Genomic DNA, 19,629 nt, shown 5'->3' with positions numbered 1-19,629 from the left:
AAGTCACAGTAAAAAAATCTGGAAATAAATGAATAGAAAAGTGAATTTCAATTTGGATAGTGTCAAGTGCTGTGAAATCACAGTCAGTATATGTAAAAAGGTACAGTGATAATCCCATGCTAAAATATATGAACTATGAAATGAAAATGATTATTTACAGTCATTTCAAGGCAAGTCCATGAGGCAAAGTACACTGGCAGGTTTGTGCAAGATGAGCTCTTTAAGTGGAACTTGACACAGTGGAACAGGAAATCCAATGTGCACTTGATTTGAAGAGCACTTTGCATATTCAGTTGATCAGTTAAGTGAATGGCTTGTCTATGGAACCAGTGGCGATGCATAAGGGGTGCACAGGGGTGCATGTGCACCCCCTGAGAGTACTGGTGCACTCCCTAACTGGCCGTGCTCACTGCTTAGGCAATGGGCAGGGGGAGGGTAGGGGGGAACACTGGTGCCCCCCTGCAAGCGCTGGCTAGGGAGTGGAGAGCCATGGCACTCCCAGAAGAGGCTGCAGTGATCGGCCAGCTGTCTCATGATCGGCAACTGGGGGACACCCCCCCCAGCCAGTGGGATCAGCTGTGTGGGGACCCCCCTGTCAGTCAGATTGGCTGTGGGGGACCCCCACGGTCACTGACTGGTTGCTGGAGGAGGGGGGCACATGCCCCCTTGACTAAGACGGCACCAGTCGCCCATGTATGGAACAGGTTGCAAAGAAACCTTGTGACTTTCAAAACAAGAACTACAAATGCAATATATTATACCACAGTGATCCCAAAGTGTTGCCAAAACATACGCAGCCTATAATGTCCCATTACCTTTTAGAATAATAACAATTAATGTTCACAATAAGTCAAAAGTAAAAGTTCCCCTTGACTTGCTGGTAAAACTAGATGAGTGAATATGGATAGCAGCTAACAGGTTTGACAGTCTGGTCACTGCCATAAAGCTAAACAAGCGGAAGTGCTTCCATATGAAATTCAGTGTAACAACAAGAGTCCACAACCTGAGCAAAAGTGGTGGTAGGGATGGCAGCAGGAGCCAGGCTGGTTGTGACAGCTATTGGAGAGGGCTGGCAGCAGCTGCTGTTTTTGCACCATCTTTAAGTGGGTGCTTGGGGATGGTGCTCAGCTGCTTGTTACATTACTACTATAGGAACATTTGACAAGATTAAATCTAGGAGTCAAAATGCAAGATAATAACTCTCTTTTTTTAATAGAAGTTGAGGTAGGCTAGATGCAGAGGAAGACCTGCAAAACTGTACTTTGCCAGTTCCTGTTAGAGGAGGTCTGTTTAGAAAGCTTCCCCTTGCAACTGCCTCCACACCTGTTCTGTCCGGAGACATAAGGGTCTGTACCTTTCAGAAAATCTTTGTGCAAAGATGTACCTCAGGGATGGCCAGTCCCTGGCGCAGGTGCCACAAGTGGCACAGGTGACTGCTGTGCATGGTATGAGAGTCCAGGGACTCAGTAAAGGGAGGCATTTGGATGGAGACAGGGAGCAGGTCCCTTCACGGAGATGAGTGGGGGCAGGATGCGGCTGTGAGAGAAGGTGCCAGGTGTCATCCCCAAGAACCAGGTTCATGCTTCCCTGACCCTTCAGCTGCTACTGATTTCAGGGCTTTGAAGTCTTACCACAGAAAATGATCTTGAATTTGTAGAAAGGCTTGTCAAAGCATCAGTATGGCTGATATTTTACTGAGGAGCCTTACTGATCATCCAAATATCCACTTTGCACAGAAAGAGGTCCAAACAGAAACAGTAGATCCAAACTACCCTCCCTACTCCAGTTCCTGAATTTTGGGGACGATCTTGGTTGTATGAAGCCTTTACCTTTTTAATTCACTGAACAAGAACACCTAATAAGAGCAGCTGTAAGCTTTGAGTAACTTCACATTCAAATCCAGATTGAATTTTTGGGGTGTTTTTTTGGATGGTAATGTTTTTTCTTCCTTTTTATCCTTTGCAATTTCTCAGATTTTAAGTAAGTGAGCCATATTTACAATTACTGTTATAAATGTACTAGGTTTAATTAGCCATGTATAAACTGGGACAGAGATTGACAAATACAGACATGGGTGGATCTAGAGTTTTGAAAAGCTGGGGTGCAGGTGGTGTGGCACATCACCACATAACACAACACATTTTGCTTTGGTGAAAGGGAAACTACAAGGTTTAAAAATATGTTTGGGGCCTAGCACTATATTATTCTATTTAAGATCAAAGCAAAAACATATATACTTTTATTGGAAAGTGCATTAATTTGCTAGATGATATATAAAGTTTAAAAAACATGAAATCTAGGCAAAAATAGTAAAAAGCTATTGTTTCACTGGTTCTGTTATTATTGTTAAATATGCATCTCTTATTCCAATTCATAAAGCAAAATCTAGCTTTCTTGAGCTTCTTGATAGTGTCACCCATACTTTACTGGCAGCCATTTTATTAACTGATTTTAATATTAACTCATTAACCTGAGTTAATATTAGTACACCTGAGTTAAGGTTTTTAGCTAGAGCTAAAAATTGTCTTCAGCATTGTCAGATATAAACAAGACATTACCAGGAATGGCTAACAGAGCAAAACTGAAGGACTGGTTTGCATGGTGGAACATCAAGACCATTAAAAGGAGAGTGGGTCATTAACGCCTGTGGAGTGAAGAGCGATTTGCAGGAATCACGAAGATGACAAGGAGCCACAAAGCCAATTCATTCCCTCAGCACTGCCTGAATAGGAGTGCCACTGCCCTTTGCAGCCAGATGATTTTAAATTTAGGAGGAGCAGGTATCAAAGGTGGCCACTGCACCACTGCACTCCCCCTGGATCCATCCCTGAATACAGGTACATTGATAATTTTGTGATATATTCAGTGAACATATTTGCTTAGTTACAATCTGTGCATTTCTCCCAGACACTAATGGGTTAGAGATTTTAGCTAGCTGAGCAATTTTCCGGAGGTAAGAGTCCATGTTGTTCGTCTAAGAGGGGCAGACCATGTCTGTGTTACCTCCCTTTGAGCCTGGAAGTGTTGCCAGGAAACTAGCCCAGTCCATTCACTCTTACCACACTGTGCCCAAGTCTGCCATTTAAGCAGAGTAGGCAACTCTGATTAGGATGGTGGTCAGCACGTGCCAACTACAGGTTTAAGCTATTGCAGATGAATCAGTGCATGGTAGCATCACCTGCTACAGGCCAGCACACAGTTGACTCAGTCTTGCTGCCTGTGTGTAGGCATTTGCATTGGTGTGCCATCTTTCCATAAGCAAGCAACAGAGGTGGGCGCATAACCTGAGATTCATAGCATTGCAAGTCACTTCTGCGCTATGTTTGTATTCACAGGATGTTGTAGGGTAACAGCAACTTGTTTGCCTGCTTTGGGGACTGTGAGAGGAAATGGTCTAGGGCAGGACCAAATGTCCTCCTGGTCACACCAAAGTCAGTTTTGATGGTGGCAGAACGAGGCTTCCCTGATCTCATTTGGAACATGTACAGAACAAAAACTTTTATTTTATTATTGTCTAAGAATAGACCAAAATAAGATAATCAATAAAACAGCTCCTGCATTAGTAGGAGAATGACTTAGCATGAAGAGGGATGTGATTGGTAAGTGCTTTTAAGGATTGTGCTATCTCATGTTACATTGACTTGAGCTGTGGCCAAAGAGCTGTTTACTTTTGCATTAAAAATGCTACTGTGTTCTGCTACTGTATGCAACCTGCTCATTGCATTGTTTTTCTATGTGTCTAACGTTTTAGGCAGTGTAGTTGGGAGATGGCAGAACTCATTTGCTTTTTGCTAAAAGAATTACTGCAGAGGTATAGCACCTGTAGCTGGCATTCATGCCATTTGCACATGCCCTGGATTTTTGGTGCCTTCTCCAGACACTTTTTTCCAGGAACCTGTGCTCCTCTCTCCAAATACTGTACAAGTTTTCACATCTTTCTTCCTAACAGTTTTTGGTAACAACTACCAACTTTCCTCCTAGAAATTTACTGTGTCTTTTATGTACCATTTGTTGACTTGCTGGGCCCAAAGTTTGGTAGTACACAGCCCACTGTAGTGAACTAATTTTTGCCACCATCTCATTGTGGTAGTCAGCCATTCCTCCATCCTGCAATAGACTATTCCTGAGCAGCAGATTCTGGGGTCTGTGCTAGTCTACTACCCTGTCTCTGGGAGGGTTATTGTAGTAAGCAGGACTGCCTGATGTTTTCCCTGATCCCTACCGGTCGGTCCATATGGCTTTTGCCAACAGTGTCTTATCTGACTCTGCCTTGTGGCTGCTCTGTAGATTACCCAGGAGGAGACATCTTGTGCTCAAGTTCCCTTTTGGTGTGGAACCTTTTCAATTCTTCTGCAGTGCCCTGCAGTCCACTGTCTAAGCAGATATACCATACTTGGAAACATGTGCCTTCAGTTGCCTGATTGCTGGTTTTTTTAGCGTTCTCCAGACAGACTTTCTGTTTCCCAGAGACTGGTTGAGGAATCCACAATAATCGGTTAGTTCCAGTCATTAAAAATTAACAAACTAGTTTCAATTTATTTCTATGGTTAGGTTAAGAATTTACAAGACTGAAGAGTTGCCTTCTGCTATTGATCATTTTAGTCTTGCACATGCTTCATTGTTCCATGTGCCTTCTTCATTGGGTGTTTGTGGCTTAACAGTAAGCACAGTCCCTTGTTTATATCAGATATCCCTTTACACTCAGGCATGACCATGTATGCAGCTCATGGTATCAGCTGGGATTACTCCTCAGTCCCCTTTAAACACAATCCCAATTCACTCTTATGCTGCACATGACAATGCAAGACAAGTCTGCCATATCCTTGTTCTTTTCAAGCTGAGGCATGAACTGTTCTGCCTGTAGCACTCCCTCCTGTTTGGTGCATTGCTGGTTTCCCATTGAACAGGTAATAGTGCTTTAGCAGGTTAACCTCTTAGTCTTCTGTTCCACGGAGCCATCTTGCAGTCAGATGTTTGGTTCCTTGGGGACAAATAGCAGCAGTGCACCTTGTGCTGCAGCTACCTGTCCCTGGGGAACGCCTGTGCCATGAACACTTTGGCAATTTACCCTGGGGGCCCCTTACCTGGGGTCCTGGGGGCCTCCTGGGGCTGCAGTCACAGTGATCTTGCCAGGTGGAGTCTGGCTGGCAGCTGCAGCGTGGCTCCAGGTGTCCCGGTTCCACTTTCAGTGACAGGTGCTACTTGTGTGTGCACTGCTTCATTTTTTTTTCCTATGGTTTTTTTGACTCCTGGATATTCAGTGGTCAAAGAAACCTGCAGAAAAAAAAACCTGGAGCAGTGCACGCATGGGCAGCTCGCCCTTGTAGTGTGGATAACAACTGACTGTGCAGTATGTGGTCCTGCAGGCGTGTTTGCAGCGCCACCTACCACATGACTGTGCATGTCTAGATGCCCCCTGGGAGGCATGTCCCACTCCACCATGTCTGCCAACATGGGTGACTTTCCCAGGCAGTGTCTTATCTTCATATTATAGGGTGGGAGTTTTAGTTATGTGCACTCAGCATGTAACTAGATTCTTGGATGAACTTAGCAATGGCTTTTCATGAAATGTTCTGATGGCCCATCAATTTAGGACCCCCGTTTTGTCTACACACACCCTCTGGCAATGGCAAGTAGTAGATGCTTTAGAACAGGGATGTCAAAAGCACCCTGCCCCTGGGCCAAGTCCAGAACACAGGGCTCCTTGTGGCTTGGATCTGGATGCAGTGGTGAGGTGAGTGGCAGCAGCAGCAGGGTGAGTGGTAGGCTATGTAGAGTGGTGGTATTTAATAGAGCAGTCGCTTTCAATGTGCTGCCATCATGCATGCCAAAGAGAGCTCTGTGCCTCAGAGTTAGGCAACAGACCCAGTCCTCGCTTGCCCTGCTTCCGAACTCCTGGCCCCTCTGTCAATCCCAGACTGAATTTGACTTGTGGCCCAGAACTCTGACACTCCTGCTTTAGAGAGAGATTATATATACAGGACATGATTAGTGTAACCCATCCCCTATCATACCGTCTGAGGCATTACCCACTGCTGGTTTAGGGATGGCAAAGAATGTAGTCATGACTCTTCAAATTAATAGTTCTCAGTGGACCTGTCCATCATTCATTTGTCTAATCCCCTTTTGAACCTGACTATACTATCTACCTCTACAACCTCCTGTGCCAATGACTTCCACAAATTAGCTATGCATGGTGTAAAGAAGCATTTCCTCTTGTTTTAAATTTGTCTCGTTTCAATGGGTGCTGCTCATCTTTGTATTCTCTATTCACTTTTATCTATACCCTACATGATTTTATAGGCTGCTATCATATTTTGCCTCAGCCTTCTCCTTTCCAAACTGCTAGTACAGATTCCTATTGTGGCACTTAAGCCCATTAAAGTCAATGGGGTTCTGTGAAGTTGCATGAATCTATTTTAGATGATTTTTTTGCAAGACTTGAACCTTAGTGTATGTTTATACTGAAATCTCTAAAGTGTCTTCATTACATGGAGACATGCCTGCCCCAGCTATAAATTAGATAGGTTTGTTAGTGCCAGTGGTGTAGGTGCAGCCGTATGGATTTAATGCAGACTACAAAATCCTCACAAGAATAACTTGGATTACAGTTATACAAATACTTAGATCATTAGCCAGCCTTTTAAAGTCTTTTTCTTACTAACAGCACAAAGTTTATTATAGGGCATTGTGTGGTTCTCACACAGGGAAGGCTTGATGGGATGTTCTTGTGGACTTGATATCTAATACAGGTTTCCTGTAGCTTCATACAATTGGATTTGATGGTCCAGGTGGTATCTTCCAGGCCTGTAAACCTATGGTTCTATCCTGGATATATATATGCTTCTTTGTAGTCAGTATGAGATACTTTGCTGTTGGACACTGATAGCATTGTAGACTTACTCTTGGTGTGAATGCATGATGGTGGATCAGTTTGTGGATGTAAGGGTGGATCTACATATCACTCTACAACAATGTAGTGATGCACAACATTGCGCGCTACTGTGACATAGTGATCACATGGGTCTATATGTGATTGGCAGCTATGTTGCCGTAGCGGTGCACTCCCCAGTTTGTGGATGTAAGAGTGTGTTGACACTTCACTCTGTGGTGATGTAACAATGTGCAATGTTGCCATATAGCACACTATTGTGATGTGGTGATCATGTGGGTCTACATGTGCTTGGCAGCTATGCTGCCATAATGGCGCACTCCCCTGGTATAGCATGCCTCTACGGCAATGTAGTGGCAAAATCTAACCATGCTTGGCATGCACAGCATGGTAAGGGCAGTTACTGTACCACACTTTAGAACTTCCAAAAGGAAGTACCAAAGCATGGCGCTGTAGCAATGTCGCCATATGGCGATATGTAGACATGCCCCAAGAGTCATTGAAAACGCTCTGACAGGATCATCTACAATAGCAATGAAGTTGTAGTTTATTTGGTGCGTCAATCATAAAGAGACCTGAAATAAAATCCTTATGTTGAGCCATGGTTGAGTCCTATTAGACAAAAGAGCCTACCTGTATTTACTTTCTATACAGACTGCACTGGATGTGGAATTTAATACTTAGCTCTCCTTCTATAATGCTTTTTTCCATGGACCCAATTATCTCATCACAGGATATAAATTATTTCCATTCTCTTCAAAAAGAAGAAGCTAGGTTTATCCAGTGGAGAATGTTATTTTTAAATGTAAACGTCTGTTAAAGCTTGTTTTCTGGGAGTGTGGAGCAAAAAAAAACTTTAGGTAGAATGGATGTCTTTTAATAGAATAGGGAATCAAAAATAAAACTTTTGAGAAGATTATAGACTTCATACCAAAGGCACTGTGTTTAAAGCCAGGGGTAGGCAATTATTTTGGCTGGAGGGCCTCTTAACAACTTTTGGTGAGCTGATGAGGGCTGCGAGGGTAGCCCTGCCCTTTGACAGATGCCCTGCCCTCTGATTGCTATCTTGGGACTGGAAGTCCCACCCCTAACCCCTGACCTGTGCACTGGAAATCCCTCCCCTCACCCCCAGAAGTACACATTTTGGGAGGGGGGGTTGTCATCTTGGAACTGGAAAACAAACAAATCATATACTAAAAATCAAACATCTACTAATTTTAATTTTATTAAAAAAAATCTGTGTCCTGATTTATGTGCATTTGCATAATGTATATCAGTGCTTCCCAATGTTTTTCTCAGTGTAACCCCATTTATGACCCAATTTCCTCAGCATAGCCCCTCACTCCCAACCCACAGCCCCCTACCACCCCAGGCGCCTCTCATTCCCCACTTACAGCCCCCCACCCCCAGATGTCCCAGGGCCAGGGCCCACAGCCCCTTCCCGCCTCTGCCCCAGTAGTGCCTATGCCCTGGCTGCCACCTGTGGGAGGCGGCAGCTGCTGCGGCCGGAGTAGAGTGCAGAGCCTGGCTTTCCACCCCATTCATTCCCCCATGGGCAGCCCTGCCAGAGTGGAGCCCATAGGGGAAGAGGATGTGGGCTGCCTCCTGCAGGCTTGGGGGTCCCTGTCCTGATGCCCTCTCCTAGGAGGCTCCATAGCCCAGTGGGCAGGACCTGGCATGGGAGGGAGGGAGTGCTGTGCTGTGCCACCATTGGTTGCCAAGCTGCAGTAACCCCTGCTCACCCAGCAGCAGTGTGGGCACAATGTTATACCGCCAGTGCTGCCATGCCTCACCTTGGTGGCCATGGTGGTTCAACACTCACTCTCACAATGGGACCCACCCGTTGGGCCACAGAGGTGGTTCCTGCCCAGAACTGGGATGGCCTGGCTGCAGTCCTGCACCTGCTGTTGGCACAGAAATCTCAGGGGGCATGTTTATCATAACCCTATCTGCTGATGTTGTGACCCCATTTGGGGTTGTGATCCTCAGCTTGGGAGCTGCTGATGTATATAGAGGCGATTCCATAATAGCTCAAAATAGAGCCTAACTTTTGTGTATTGTGTGTGGTTGGAGGCTGGGTGTGGGCGGGGTGTGTGGGATGTATGTGTGTGTGTGTGTGAATTTGTGAAGGGGCAGGGCGGGTGTGGGGGGTGTTAGGGGATGTGAATGGGTATGAGTTTTGTGGGGAGAGGGTGGGTGTGTGCAGGTATCTGTGGGGTCTGTAGGGGATGTGGGAATGTGTGTGTGTGTGGGGGGGTTTGTGGGTGGGTGTGGGCCCCTCCACCACATGCCTCTCACTAGTGGTGCATAGCCTCCAGCACCAGAGGCAGTAGCAACAACAGGTGGTGGGCCCTCAGGATGCTCATGGCCTATGGCAGGCAGAACCCCTTAGTGGTACGCAGTTCTGACTGAATCCTGGGAGTCCAGCAGGGAGCCGCATATGGAGGCACAGAGCAGCCCGGTCCAGCCCAACTGTGTGCAGCTCCCACCTGCAATGCTAGGAGCACCATATAAAGGCATGCAGCCAGCCTGGCCTGGCCTGGTGGTTCATGCTCCTGACTGCAGTGCTAGGACCTACACAATGTGACATGGAGCCAGCCCAGCCAGCCCAATGGTATGTGACTTCCCATGGCTCCCAGTCCATGTGGCATTGGGCTGGATGGGCTCTGTGCTGCCAGGTGCACCTCCTGGCACTCCTTCTGGGAGCTGCATACCATTGGGCCAACCAGGCTTGCTCTGTGCCAGCACATGGGGCTCCTGGCACAACAGCTGGGAGCTCATGTTACTGGGCCAGGCTGGGCTGACTCCGTGCCTGCATTTGGTGCCCCTGGTACTGTAGGCAGGAGCTCCCCTCCTCACTCATCAGCTGTTGAGTCATGTGGCATCATGTTTGGTGCCTCCACGTGGAGCTCCCAGCTGGAGTGTCGGGAGCCCCACAGAGGTGGAGGCACACAGCCTGCCCAGTCTGATGGTGTGTGACTTCTGAAAACCCGTGCCTCCTGCCAGCTTTTAGAGGGGCAGCCATGGGCCAGTAGTAATCGGTCTTTGGAGGGGCCCTGCAGGCTTAATAGAACGGCTTGGCAGACCGGATCCAGCTTGAAGGCCATATTTTACCCATTCCTGGTTTAAAAGAACCAGCTGATATACAATGGCTAAAATGATCCATATTCTAAATTATGAACCAACAATTCTGATTAACAGAGTTCCAATTTTAACTCTCATCATTAGTTCACCTAATGTTCAATGCTCCTGATATTTGAAGAAATGTGTGAGGCTCACACATTTCAGATGGACCCAGTTCTGATCTTTTCTGACTTTCAGCAAGAAAACATTCTTCTGGATTTTGTCACATGAACATAGAAATTGCTGTATTGGATTAAAGCTATGGTCCACTTTCTCCCATGTAAAATATAATGGTAGCCAGACAAGATGCTTTGGAGAATGATCCAGGAAACTCTGCAGTAAAAAAAAGTTTTTTGCTGCTTCCATTTATAACGCTTACTAGCACAGCAGACTTGAAGTTAGGATAGAAAGAGAACTGAGGCTTCATTTTCTTGCTTTATGAAGGCTTTATTTAAAAAAAAAAGAGATAAGCAACACATTTGGAGGGACAATCTGTGCTACACTTCTAACATAACTCATGGCCTAGGGAGAGCAGGCTATGGCTGCTTTCAGCTGCCCTCCTGATCCTGGGTTGCTCAAGAAATAATAGAATAGTAGGACTGGAAGGGACCTGTAAGATCATCAAGTCCGGTCCCCTGCCATGGGCAGGAGGTAATTGGGCTCAAACGAGCTCAAATGAGGTGCTTGTCCAGACAACTCTTGAACACAGAGGGGGATGGAGGAGGGATAGAGCGGATGAAGAGATCTCCAGTATAATGTGGATATCGCGGGGGGCTTTTGAAGTGATGGAAACATCCCTATGCTGCCTGATGGGGCCACATTACCTCCCGTTTCTGCTATATGTGCTCTATTTGTGCACTGCATCACTCCCACCTCCCCAACATGCTCCAAACCTCATAGCCAGAATGCCACCTATGCCTGGACTTGTGACAGGGTACTAGAGGAACCCTTTCTCAGTTGGACACAGAGTTTTTAGGGTCCCTCTAGGATGATCTGGCCCTTTGTAAAGGGACCGGAGAACGGGTGAGGATGTGTATCTCAGCCTGAGAGTTTATACACTAATTACACCATTATTTTACTTGAAAATCATGAACAGGTTTCTTTTCTTGGATGGTAGCTTTTGCTGCTTCTTTTTTTCTTCCATTGCCATTTGCTGGCTTCCCTTAACCTACTAAAAATATCAGACAATAATATATTTTATATTATATGTGCTCTAGCTACGTTACCATACTTAAAAGTATATTAATATATTAGTCATATAATGTATTATTGTTGTTGCTTTTGCTTCATTATTATTCTTATTCCCAAAAGGCTGTAGAAAGAACATCAATGCACTGCATTTGCAGTTTCTAATCATGCTTCTAAGTTGTCTCTGTAGCCAATACTGTATGCAATGACAATAAAGCAAGCAAGTCACATTAATCCTGTTTTTTGTCTGTATTTGCAGAAGAATTATGGATTACTATGGCAAGTATGCAGCTGTCACTCTGGCTGTGTTGTCAGTATTTCTGCATATTCTTCATTCTTTCCCAGATGGAGAGTTCCTCATGCAGGGTGAGCTACCTTGGGAAAAACAATAAAAACATAAGATGTGTATCAATAAAAAACGTTAATTAAACCTTCATGCACTGTATAAATATGATCATAAAATTCATCTGTCAGATGCATTTCTTGGCATGACACTCTTTGATATGAACCTAAAACGAAAACAGCATCTTATATCTTTATTTAAATGTCACTATGCTCATTTCATCTTACATAAAGAAATCTCTTATTATATTGTTTATCCCAGAGTTCAACAAACAGAAAATTCTCCTTGTTCAGCTGCAACTCAATCTTTTTTTTCATTTTATGAAACATACCCTATCTTTTTATTGACTTTAGCAAGTTTCATTTTGTGACCCCTAGTTCTTGTATTGAGAGAGAGTAACTAATAAATCCCTATTTACTTTCTTTTCATCATTTAGTATTTTGTAAATCCCGACCATGCCCCCTCTCAAGTATCTGTTTTTAAAATTGAATAGGCCCAGCCTCTTTAGTTTCTCCTCATATAGAAACCAAGCAGGACTGGCAACAGCATTTTAAGAGTGGGGCTTTTGTGGCTCAGAGGGTTGAGTGCTCAAGTCGGGAAAAGACAGCTGCAAGGGCCATTAGGGAGAAGCCGTGGCTGGCAAGCAGTGAAAGGTGGAAGAGGCAAGGTTCCTGTAGTGGCCAGTAACATTGTCCTAAGGGGGTTGGATTAAGAAAAGATTTCAGCCAAAGGGCAGGCAGTTGGCAGGGCTGCAGGGAATGAGTAAGCCCTGTACTTGGGCTGGGTAATAAGTCTTGCTAGCTGGAAAGGGAGGGGCACTGTAGTCCTCTAGAGGGGGCACTCTAGCTCTGGCTGGGAAGGAGGCAGAGCTCCCAGGTGGGTCAGGGCAATGCCTGTAGGTACAGGAAGGGAGACTCTAGAGGCAGTGTTTTTTCCTTGAGTGGACCCAGAAGGGGGAAGATCTAAGCTCATGCTCTTGGGGGCCCGGGAGTCTGGAACCTAAACTGTGGGGCTTCAAGCCTTAGCCATGCAGCTGCTGCTGCTTAGAAGCTGAGCCCAGAAAAGAGGCCTATGGCTGAAGGTAGCAGCCAGAGGAAGTAGGCCAAGACCAAGAGGGCTGAGGTCTAGATAAATACAAAGGATGGAGCAAAGGTGACCCAAAAGGACATTACTACTCCAAGGCTCGGGATACCTCCTATAGAAATAGTTATTCCATCAAGGCATGGCAGAGGAGACATGGAAGAGCTTCCATTGCAGGTGGTATGGGAGAGTTGGAGTTCAGGCAGGCTACCACCTGGCACAGCTAGTTTTGTTACATCTCGATACCACTGATTATCCATGTTGCTTTCCTCTGTACCTTCTCAAGTTCTTCTATATCATTTTTGAACCCCCAACGCAGAAACCTGGGAACATAAATTGTAACTGGGTGTTCTAATGTGAAAAAACACCCAGCGGAGTAGAGGGGCGCGGGATGCAGGTGTGGCTACACTGGGAGCGGGGGCTCTGCCCTGCTGCCACTTGCCCCCTTCCACCCGGAGCAAGCTGTGCCTGCATCACCCCCACCACCCTGCCTGGGCTGGGCAAGTGGCAGCAGGGCAGAGCCCCCTCTATCAGCGCTGCTGCACCTGCATCCCGTACCCCACCACCCTGGCTAGGTAAGTGGCAGCAGGGCACAGCTTGCTATTTGCCCAGCCGGGGCAGAGGGGCGTGGGATGCAGATGCTGCTGCCGCTTGTCCAACCAGGGCAGAGGGGCATGGGATGTGGGTGCTGCCAGTGCTTGTCCAGATGGAGTGAGGGGGGGGGTGCCGCAGAGGGTGGGCACTGCTGCCACTAGCTCAGGAGGAGCAGGGGGGTGCAGGATGTGGGCATGGCAGTGCTGGGAGTGGGGCCTCTAACCTGCTGCCACTTACCCAGCTGGGGCAGGGTTGTGGGGCTGCAATGCAAGTATGGCTTGCTCTGGAAGGAAGGGTGCAAGCGGGAGCAGGGCAGAGCCCCTGCTCCCAGCACTGCTGCACCTGCATCCCACCCACTCCCCGCCTGGCTGGTCAAGCAGTGGGCTATGCCCTGTTGCCGTTTGCCCAGCCAGGGCAGTGGGGAGTGGGATATGGGTATGGCAGCACTGAGAACAGGGCTCTGCCCTACTGCCACTTGCACAGCCAGGACGGTGGGGTTGGGTGGGGCATGATGCAGGGGCGTGATGCAGGCATGGCTCGCTCTGGGCGGAAGGGGACAAGAGGCAGCAGGTCAGAGCCCCTGCTCCCAGCGCTGCCGCTGCTGTGCCCACATCCCATGTCCCCTGCCCCCCTCCCTGAATCCCTCACTCCTTCGCCCCAGCTGGGCATCTTGTCCCAGCCGCAATCCCTCCATGCCCCACATCCCTTCCCTCCCCCCTCCACCCACCACAACAGACTTACCAGCTGGAGGCAGCTGTGTCCAGCATGGTGAGAACTGCTGCCTGTTTAGTCTGTGGCGGAATCTCCAAAGCAGTGCCGAATCTTTGGATCCAATTCAGCCAAATTGAATTGGGACAGTGATTCAAATCTGAATCGAATCACTGTCCCTCTGAATCAGGAAAGGTGAGCTTTGCTACATGAGTACTGCATAAGTACAAAGAATTGACATTATGCAGCTACATGAATGCCACTTAGGCATGTAATGATGCAACAGGGTTTTAACCCTTGTAAATAAAGTGCATGTCTAAGAAATACTGCAAATTGGGTGTTTATGTTGTTTAGTTATTAAAACTGCCTAACAAGTATAGGGGCAACCACTGTACTAGTCACACATAATAGAATCCGAATCCTACTCAAATCTAGGATTTTGAAAAGGGGGGGGTGCAGATAATGTAGTGTATCACCACATAATACAACACAACACATTTTTCTCTAGTGAACAACAAACTACAAGCTTTACTTATTCTATTTATGATAAAATCAAAAACAAATATAACTTTACAGGAATGTGCATTAATTAGCTAGATTATATGTACAATTTAAGAAAACACAAAAAACCCGGCAAAAATAGTCAAAAACTATTCTTTCATTGGCCTTGTAGTTATTATTGTTAAATGTACATCTCTCATTCAGATTCACAAATAAAACCTAGACTTCTTAAGCTTTTTTGACAATGTCTCCTATACCTCTGTCTGTCATTTTATTAACTCATTTTAATATGAACTCATTAACCTGAGTTAATATTATCACACTTGAGTTAAGGTCTTAGCTAGAGCTAAAAACTGTCTGCAGTGTTGTGAAATAGAAGCAAGATATTATCAGGAATGGCTAACAAACAAAAGTGCAGAAAAAAGGGTTAGTTTGCAAAGGGGAGCATCAAGGCCATTATAAAGAAGAGAAGGTTATTAACACCTGTGGATGAAGAGAGATTAGCAGGGATTAAGCAGATGAAAATGAGCTGTCAAGTCAATTGATTGTATCAGAACTGCTTGAATAGAAATGCTGCTGCCTTTCCCAGGCAGTTGGTTTTAAAGTTTGGGTGAAGCTGGGGGAAGGCACCATTCCAGGGGAATAGTGGAAAGGAAGTAGGAAGATTGTAGGCTCAATTTGCGTGGGCTAAATGTTTGTCTTACCAATACAGATACCAGTGGAGTCTTTCAAGTGGTGAATAGTCTAGAGAATTTGTTTCCATTCTTTTTAGCTTATAACTGGGAATGACAGGCAATACAACCCACGTTATACTTTTTTTCTTGTTAATGTAAATAAAAGTACAGCATTTAATCAGCTGTGGCATGTAGAGAAACATTACAGTGGCTTTTTAATAAGCTTTATGTAGCTTTGGTTACTTATGTATTTACAACAGGCTGTCCAGAATGCAAGCTAGGAGAAAACAGGTTCTTCTCAAAGCCCGGAGCTCCCATTTACCAGTGCACAGGATGTTGTTTCTCAAGGGCTTATCCTACCCCCATGAGATCAAAGAAGACCATGCTGGTTCCAAAGAACATTACATCCGAGGCAACATGCTGTGTAGCGAAAGCCTTCACAAAGGTGAGAATGTGAATGAGATCTGTTTAAGCTTGTTTCAGGATGAGCCATTAAACTAAAACATAAGAAGTCAGTTACTAAAAGAGAATGTTTTCTTGCTGTAGGGCATGTAACCACCATTTGATGACTAAGTCCCAGATATTTATGTTCTTAGTACCTAGTTTTGAGTCTAAGAATAATTTTTAAAAAAGGATAGTGTTTGAGAGCCTGTTCTTTAGCTGATGTAAGTAAATGGGTGTAACACCACTGACTTCAAGAGTACGGTTTGGCAATTCTCCTTGAAATGCAATCTCTCCTTAAATACCACACAGTGTGTGTTTGGCATCTAATTACCGTGGTTTTCCTTGCTTCTTCCTGCACAGGCAGGAATCCTTCTTCAAGTGAGACTGGTCAGGACCAGACATAAAATAGTAAGGGCCAGAAAAAATAACAATACAGTATGTCCAGTGAAGCTTGTTTTATTTCTACCTCTGTTCACTTGTAACCTGCTGCCATGTATAGAGGCTTCAATCCACCCAGCCTGTGGTGACCGATCAGTGAATATATAGTGTAACTCCGCATCTACTGTGCACAGCATAGCCGATTTCAAGTGGGCAAGCTTGAGGTGCAGGTGTTGGCTTTTGGTCTATGATGACACATTCAATAACTACAGACCCTCTTGCAGGAATGCACAAGAATCATAGTTTTTATCCAGGTTAAGGGACAGGAGGAGAGCTGTGGAAGAGCCAAAGAACTGCTCTGTGCACTGCCTGTCTGTCCCTCCCCATAGGTCTTTGCACAAAGGCCATCGTCCTCCATGTGAACTCTTTGTGACACCGCCGAGAAATACTAGTATTAGATTTGTGTAGGCCCATGTTAGGAGACAGCGGGGCATATCTGCTGAGCCATGGACTTTAGTTTCCTGTTGCTTGTTTCAGTGAGATTTAATTTTAGTGGAATTTCTTCTGCTTTACTCTTGTGCACATATGTAGGAAATCAGTTTTCTGGGTTACCATGTGAAAAATGCATGGAACTATCTAGGTTATGGTTTCCCTCACTTAGCTAATATAATCTGGGCAAGATTAAAAAAAAAAAGGCCAAAAATTTAAAATGTCTTCTTTTTGCGCACGTACCTAGAGATACCTGAGAGATGCCTGATTTTTTTCAATACTTTCTGAAAATCAGACCATTTAATACGTCTTAGGTTAGGCACAGGAGAGTTGGGTACTCAAAGTCTGTATTCTATTGTCAATAATCTTGCCTTTGTGGCCCTGCTTTGTGGAAAGCGACTATTATTCAATGAAGGGTTCAGGTGCCAATTTGGTATCTCTCACTATAGGATCGAGGATGTAAAGGTTACAAAAACACATTGCATAAATAATTTTGTTTAATCAATGCAGTTAACTAACTTTGTGCATTTTTCTTTTTAAAAGATTACCCTTAAGGACAACGTGAAGATAGAGAACCATACAGAGTGTCACTGCAGTACCTGCTACTACCATAAATCTTAATACTGTTGCTAGTGACCAGGAATGGCAGCGAAGGGATTTCTGTTCTTTTTTGTCTTTGATAGCATTGTTGTGTAAAATCTGTGTTTTTCTGATGAAGTCACTTATTGCACCATCAAATAAGCTGCATGGCTATATTCTTGTCTTTTTACATCATCATGCATTTAACCAAGTGTAATGATATCCATTAGGAATGAAAATACAGCATCTGCATGACAACAGAAGTCTTGATCTATTTTTTAAATAAAGTGTGAATTTAAATATGATGATTTAGTAGTTTTAAACAAAAGAAGTTTTTGCAGAGATTAATTTCTAAGATTATGTTGCAGGGAGGGGGTCCAACACATTCCATTGCTTTTGCTTTGCTATGTTAGGACAGATTATAGTTAGTTCTCCTATTTCTCCCTTTTTCTGTTGCAGAGTCTGTTGTGGGCATCAGTTCATAACTATTTACTTAGTACTTTATCACTCTGAGTCACCCATTACTCTTGCTTGAACTAGTCCTTTTCACATATGTTTTATTGGTTGCAAGATAAGATGCTCCTAAATTAAAAGTCACCTATATTTTGAGGAAATGGACCCTTCAAGGTGATACTGAAGGGAGCGAGGAATGATGTAGGCATGCTGGCTACAGAAAGGGGTGTCAGAATTTCCTGTGCACCGTGGAAGGGGCTCTATCAAAGCCCCAAATGCCATGGATCAGTCTCAAATGTGCATTTAGGACAGGAGTAGGAACTGGTCACAGATCACACCCAGTTCATAGGACAGGGGTGGGCAATTATTTCAGGCAGAGAGCTGCTTACCTAGTTTTGGGGAGCTGTCAAGGACCGCATGGGTAGCCTCACCCCTTGACAATTGCCCCATCCTTGGTTGCCATATTGGGACTGGAAGTCCTGCCCCCAAACCCCTGACCTTTGCCACCAGAAGTCCCTCCCCTTGCCCTGGTAGTACTCCTTTTGGGAAGAAGGTGCTGCAATTTTGAAACCAAAAAGAAATCTACTATAACCTATTTTAATTTTATTTCAAAATATTTTTGTACTGATTTATGCATTTATGAAGTGCATCTAGAGGTGACTACATAATAACTCAAAATACAGTCCAACTGTATATTGTGTGTGGACAGTAAGGGGGGGGATACGTGGCAGAGTGTGGTTGGGGAATGTGCGTGTGTGCACGGTGGCGTGTGGGGTATGTAGTTGGGGTGGGGGCTGTGGGAGGGGTGGGGTTACAGTGGGTGGGGTGGGAGAGAGAGGGAAGTCCGGCCTGTCAGCTCCATTGCGTGCAGCTCTAGCAGACTGCATGTGAGCCTCATGCGATGCAGCCAGGCAGACCCCATGCCAAGGCTCTGCAATCCTGCTGCCCCACCCTGGGTCCCTGCCAGTCCCAAGGCAGCTGCATGGGCTCTGTGCCCCACCGCCACTGCTGTTTCTCTGCATTCCCTCCTGTACACTTCCTCGCTACTCTCCGCAACCCCCCCATTGATCGCCGTGACACTTCCTGCAGTCCCTGCAGCTCCCTGCAGCCCTCACTGCTTGCCATGGCCCCCACCACTTCCCTTGGCTACTGCCACTTCCTGCACTGCTCCCCATGGCCCCTGCCACTCACTTAAGCCCCCCCTGCCACTGCACCATTCCCTGCAGCCCCCCACTGCCGCCGCTTCCCTCCACCCTGCCTGCTGCTTCCCACTCTAGCTTCAGCCTGCCCGGGAAGCACCATGGGACTCCTGGCTGCTGGGCTGGTCACAGCAGCTCCCCCGCACCCATCCAATCTTACCTTACTTTCCATTCAGATGGAGGGTGGGAGGGGGGAAGAGCTCCAGGGTCCCAAAGCCAGAAGTTGCAGAGACTTCTGATTGGGGGCTGAGGGCATGAGGGGGCTGGGGGTAGGGTGGAGCTGGGCCAGCTTGCTGTTCAGCCACTGGGTCCTGCCACAGGCTCCTGCTGGGTCCTGCTGCCGCTGGGTGTCTGTCATTTTTGACAGGCAGCTAAGGGCAGATAAAAATTAATTTTCTAAAATTTTTAGAGGACCCATGGGCTGGATAGAATGGGCTAGTGGGCTAGATTTGGCCTGCAGGCCATATTTTGCTCACCCCTGCCATAGGACATGTGTCCATACAGAACCAATGGTCCTAAAATCCTATGTAGCATGTACAGAGAGGTCACTTCTCCAACACATGGGCTGGAGTAATGTTTGTGTGTGACAGGCTCGGTAATTTCCCTCCCTGGAGTCTGGTACCTCTAGTGGCCAGACTGGCCTGTCCATGTTCCCTGACCTCCTCTACCTCCTACCTCTCGCTTGCCAGAATTTGTTTTTAAATATATATATATATATATATATAAAAGTGGAAGATGCCCACAGAAGCCAGGGTGGCCTATTCCTTGGAGCCTATTACCTTTCTCTTCTCACCCATGGGCGTACTCCCTTTTTCAAGAGGGCCTTGGTTGCCTTTGGAGCTAGAACTGTGACCTCCAGCTGTCCCCATAATCATACTCATACCTTCCAGATGACCCTCAGTGGTTCCTTTATAGCAGACCTCTATGTCCAAATTAATGTTGGGGCCCTTAGGCCCAAGGGGCTTGGCTGTGCTTCTACCTGCC

General features: G+C 45.9%; 1 protein-coding gene across 1 annotated transcript in view; it reads left to right on the top strand.

Annotated features, from left to right (window-relative positions):
* Window positions 1–17,065, top strand: part of CGA (glycoprotein hormones, alpha polypeptide) — a 93,846-nt gene extending 76,781 nt beyond the window's left edge. Inside the window, exons 2-4 of the mRNA XM_090031404.1 lie at window positions 11,463–11,569; window positions 15,364–15,548; window positions 16,958–17,065. Coding sequence (XP_089887530.1) covers window positions 11,470–11,569; window positions 15,364–15,548; window positions 16,958–17,035 — 363 coding nt within the window. The 5' untranslated portion in view covers window positions 11,463–11,469 and the 3' untranslated portion in view covers window positions 17,036–17,065. The remainder of the gene's footprint in view (window positions 1–11,462; window positions 11,570–15,363; window positions 15,549–16,957) is intronic.
* The last annotated feature ends 2,564 nt before the right edge of the window (window positions 17,066–19,629 follow it).

This window comes from Crocodylus siamensis, chromosome 1, assembly GCF_052110815.1.
Source record: "Crocodylus siamensis isolate JL-2025a chromosome 1, ASM5211081v1, whole genome shotgun sequence".
Classification (NCBI taxonomy): Eukaryota; Metazoa; Chordata; order Crocodylia; family Crocodylidae; genus Crocodylus; species Crocodylus siamensis.
The sequence above is the reverse complement of the archived record's forward strand: the minus strand, read 5'-3'. Positions and strand labels throughout refer to the sequence as shown.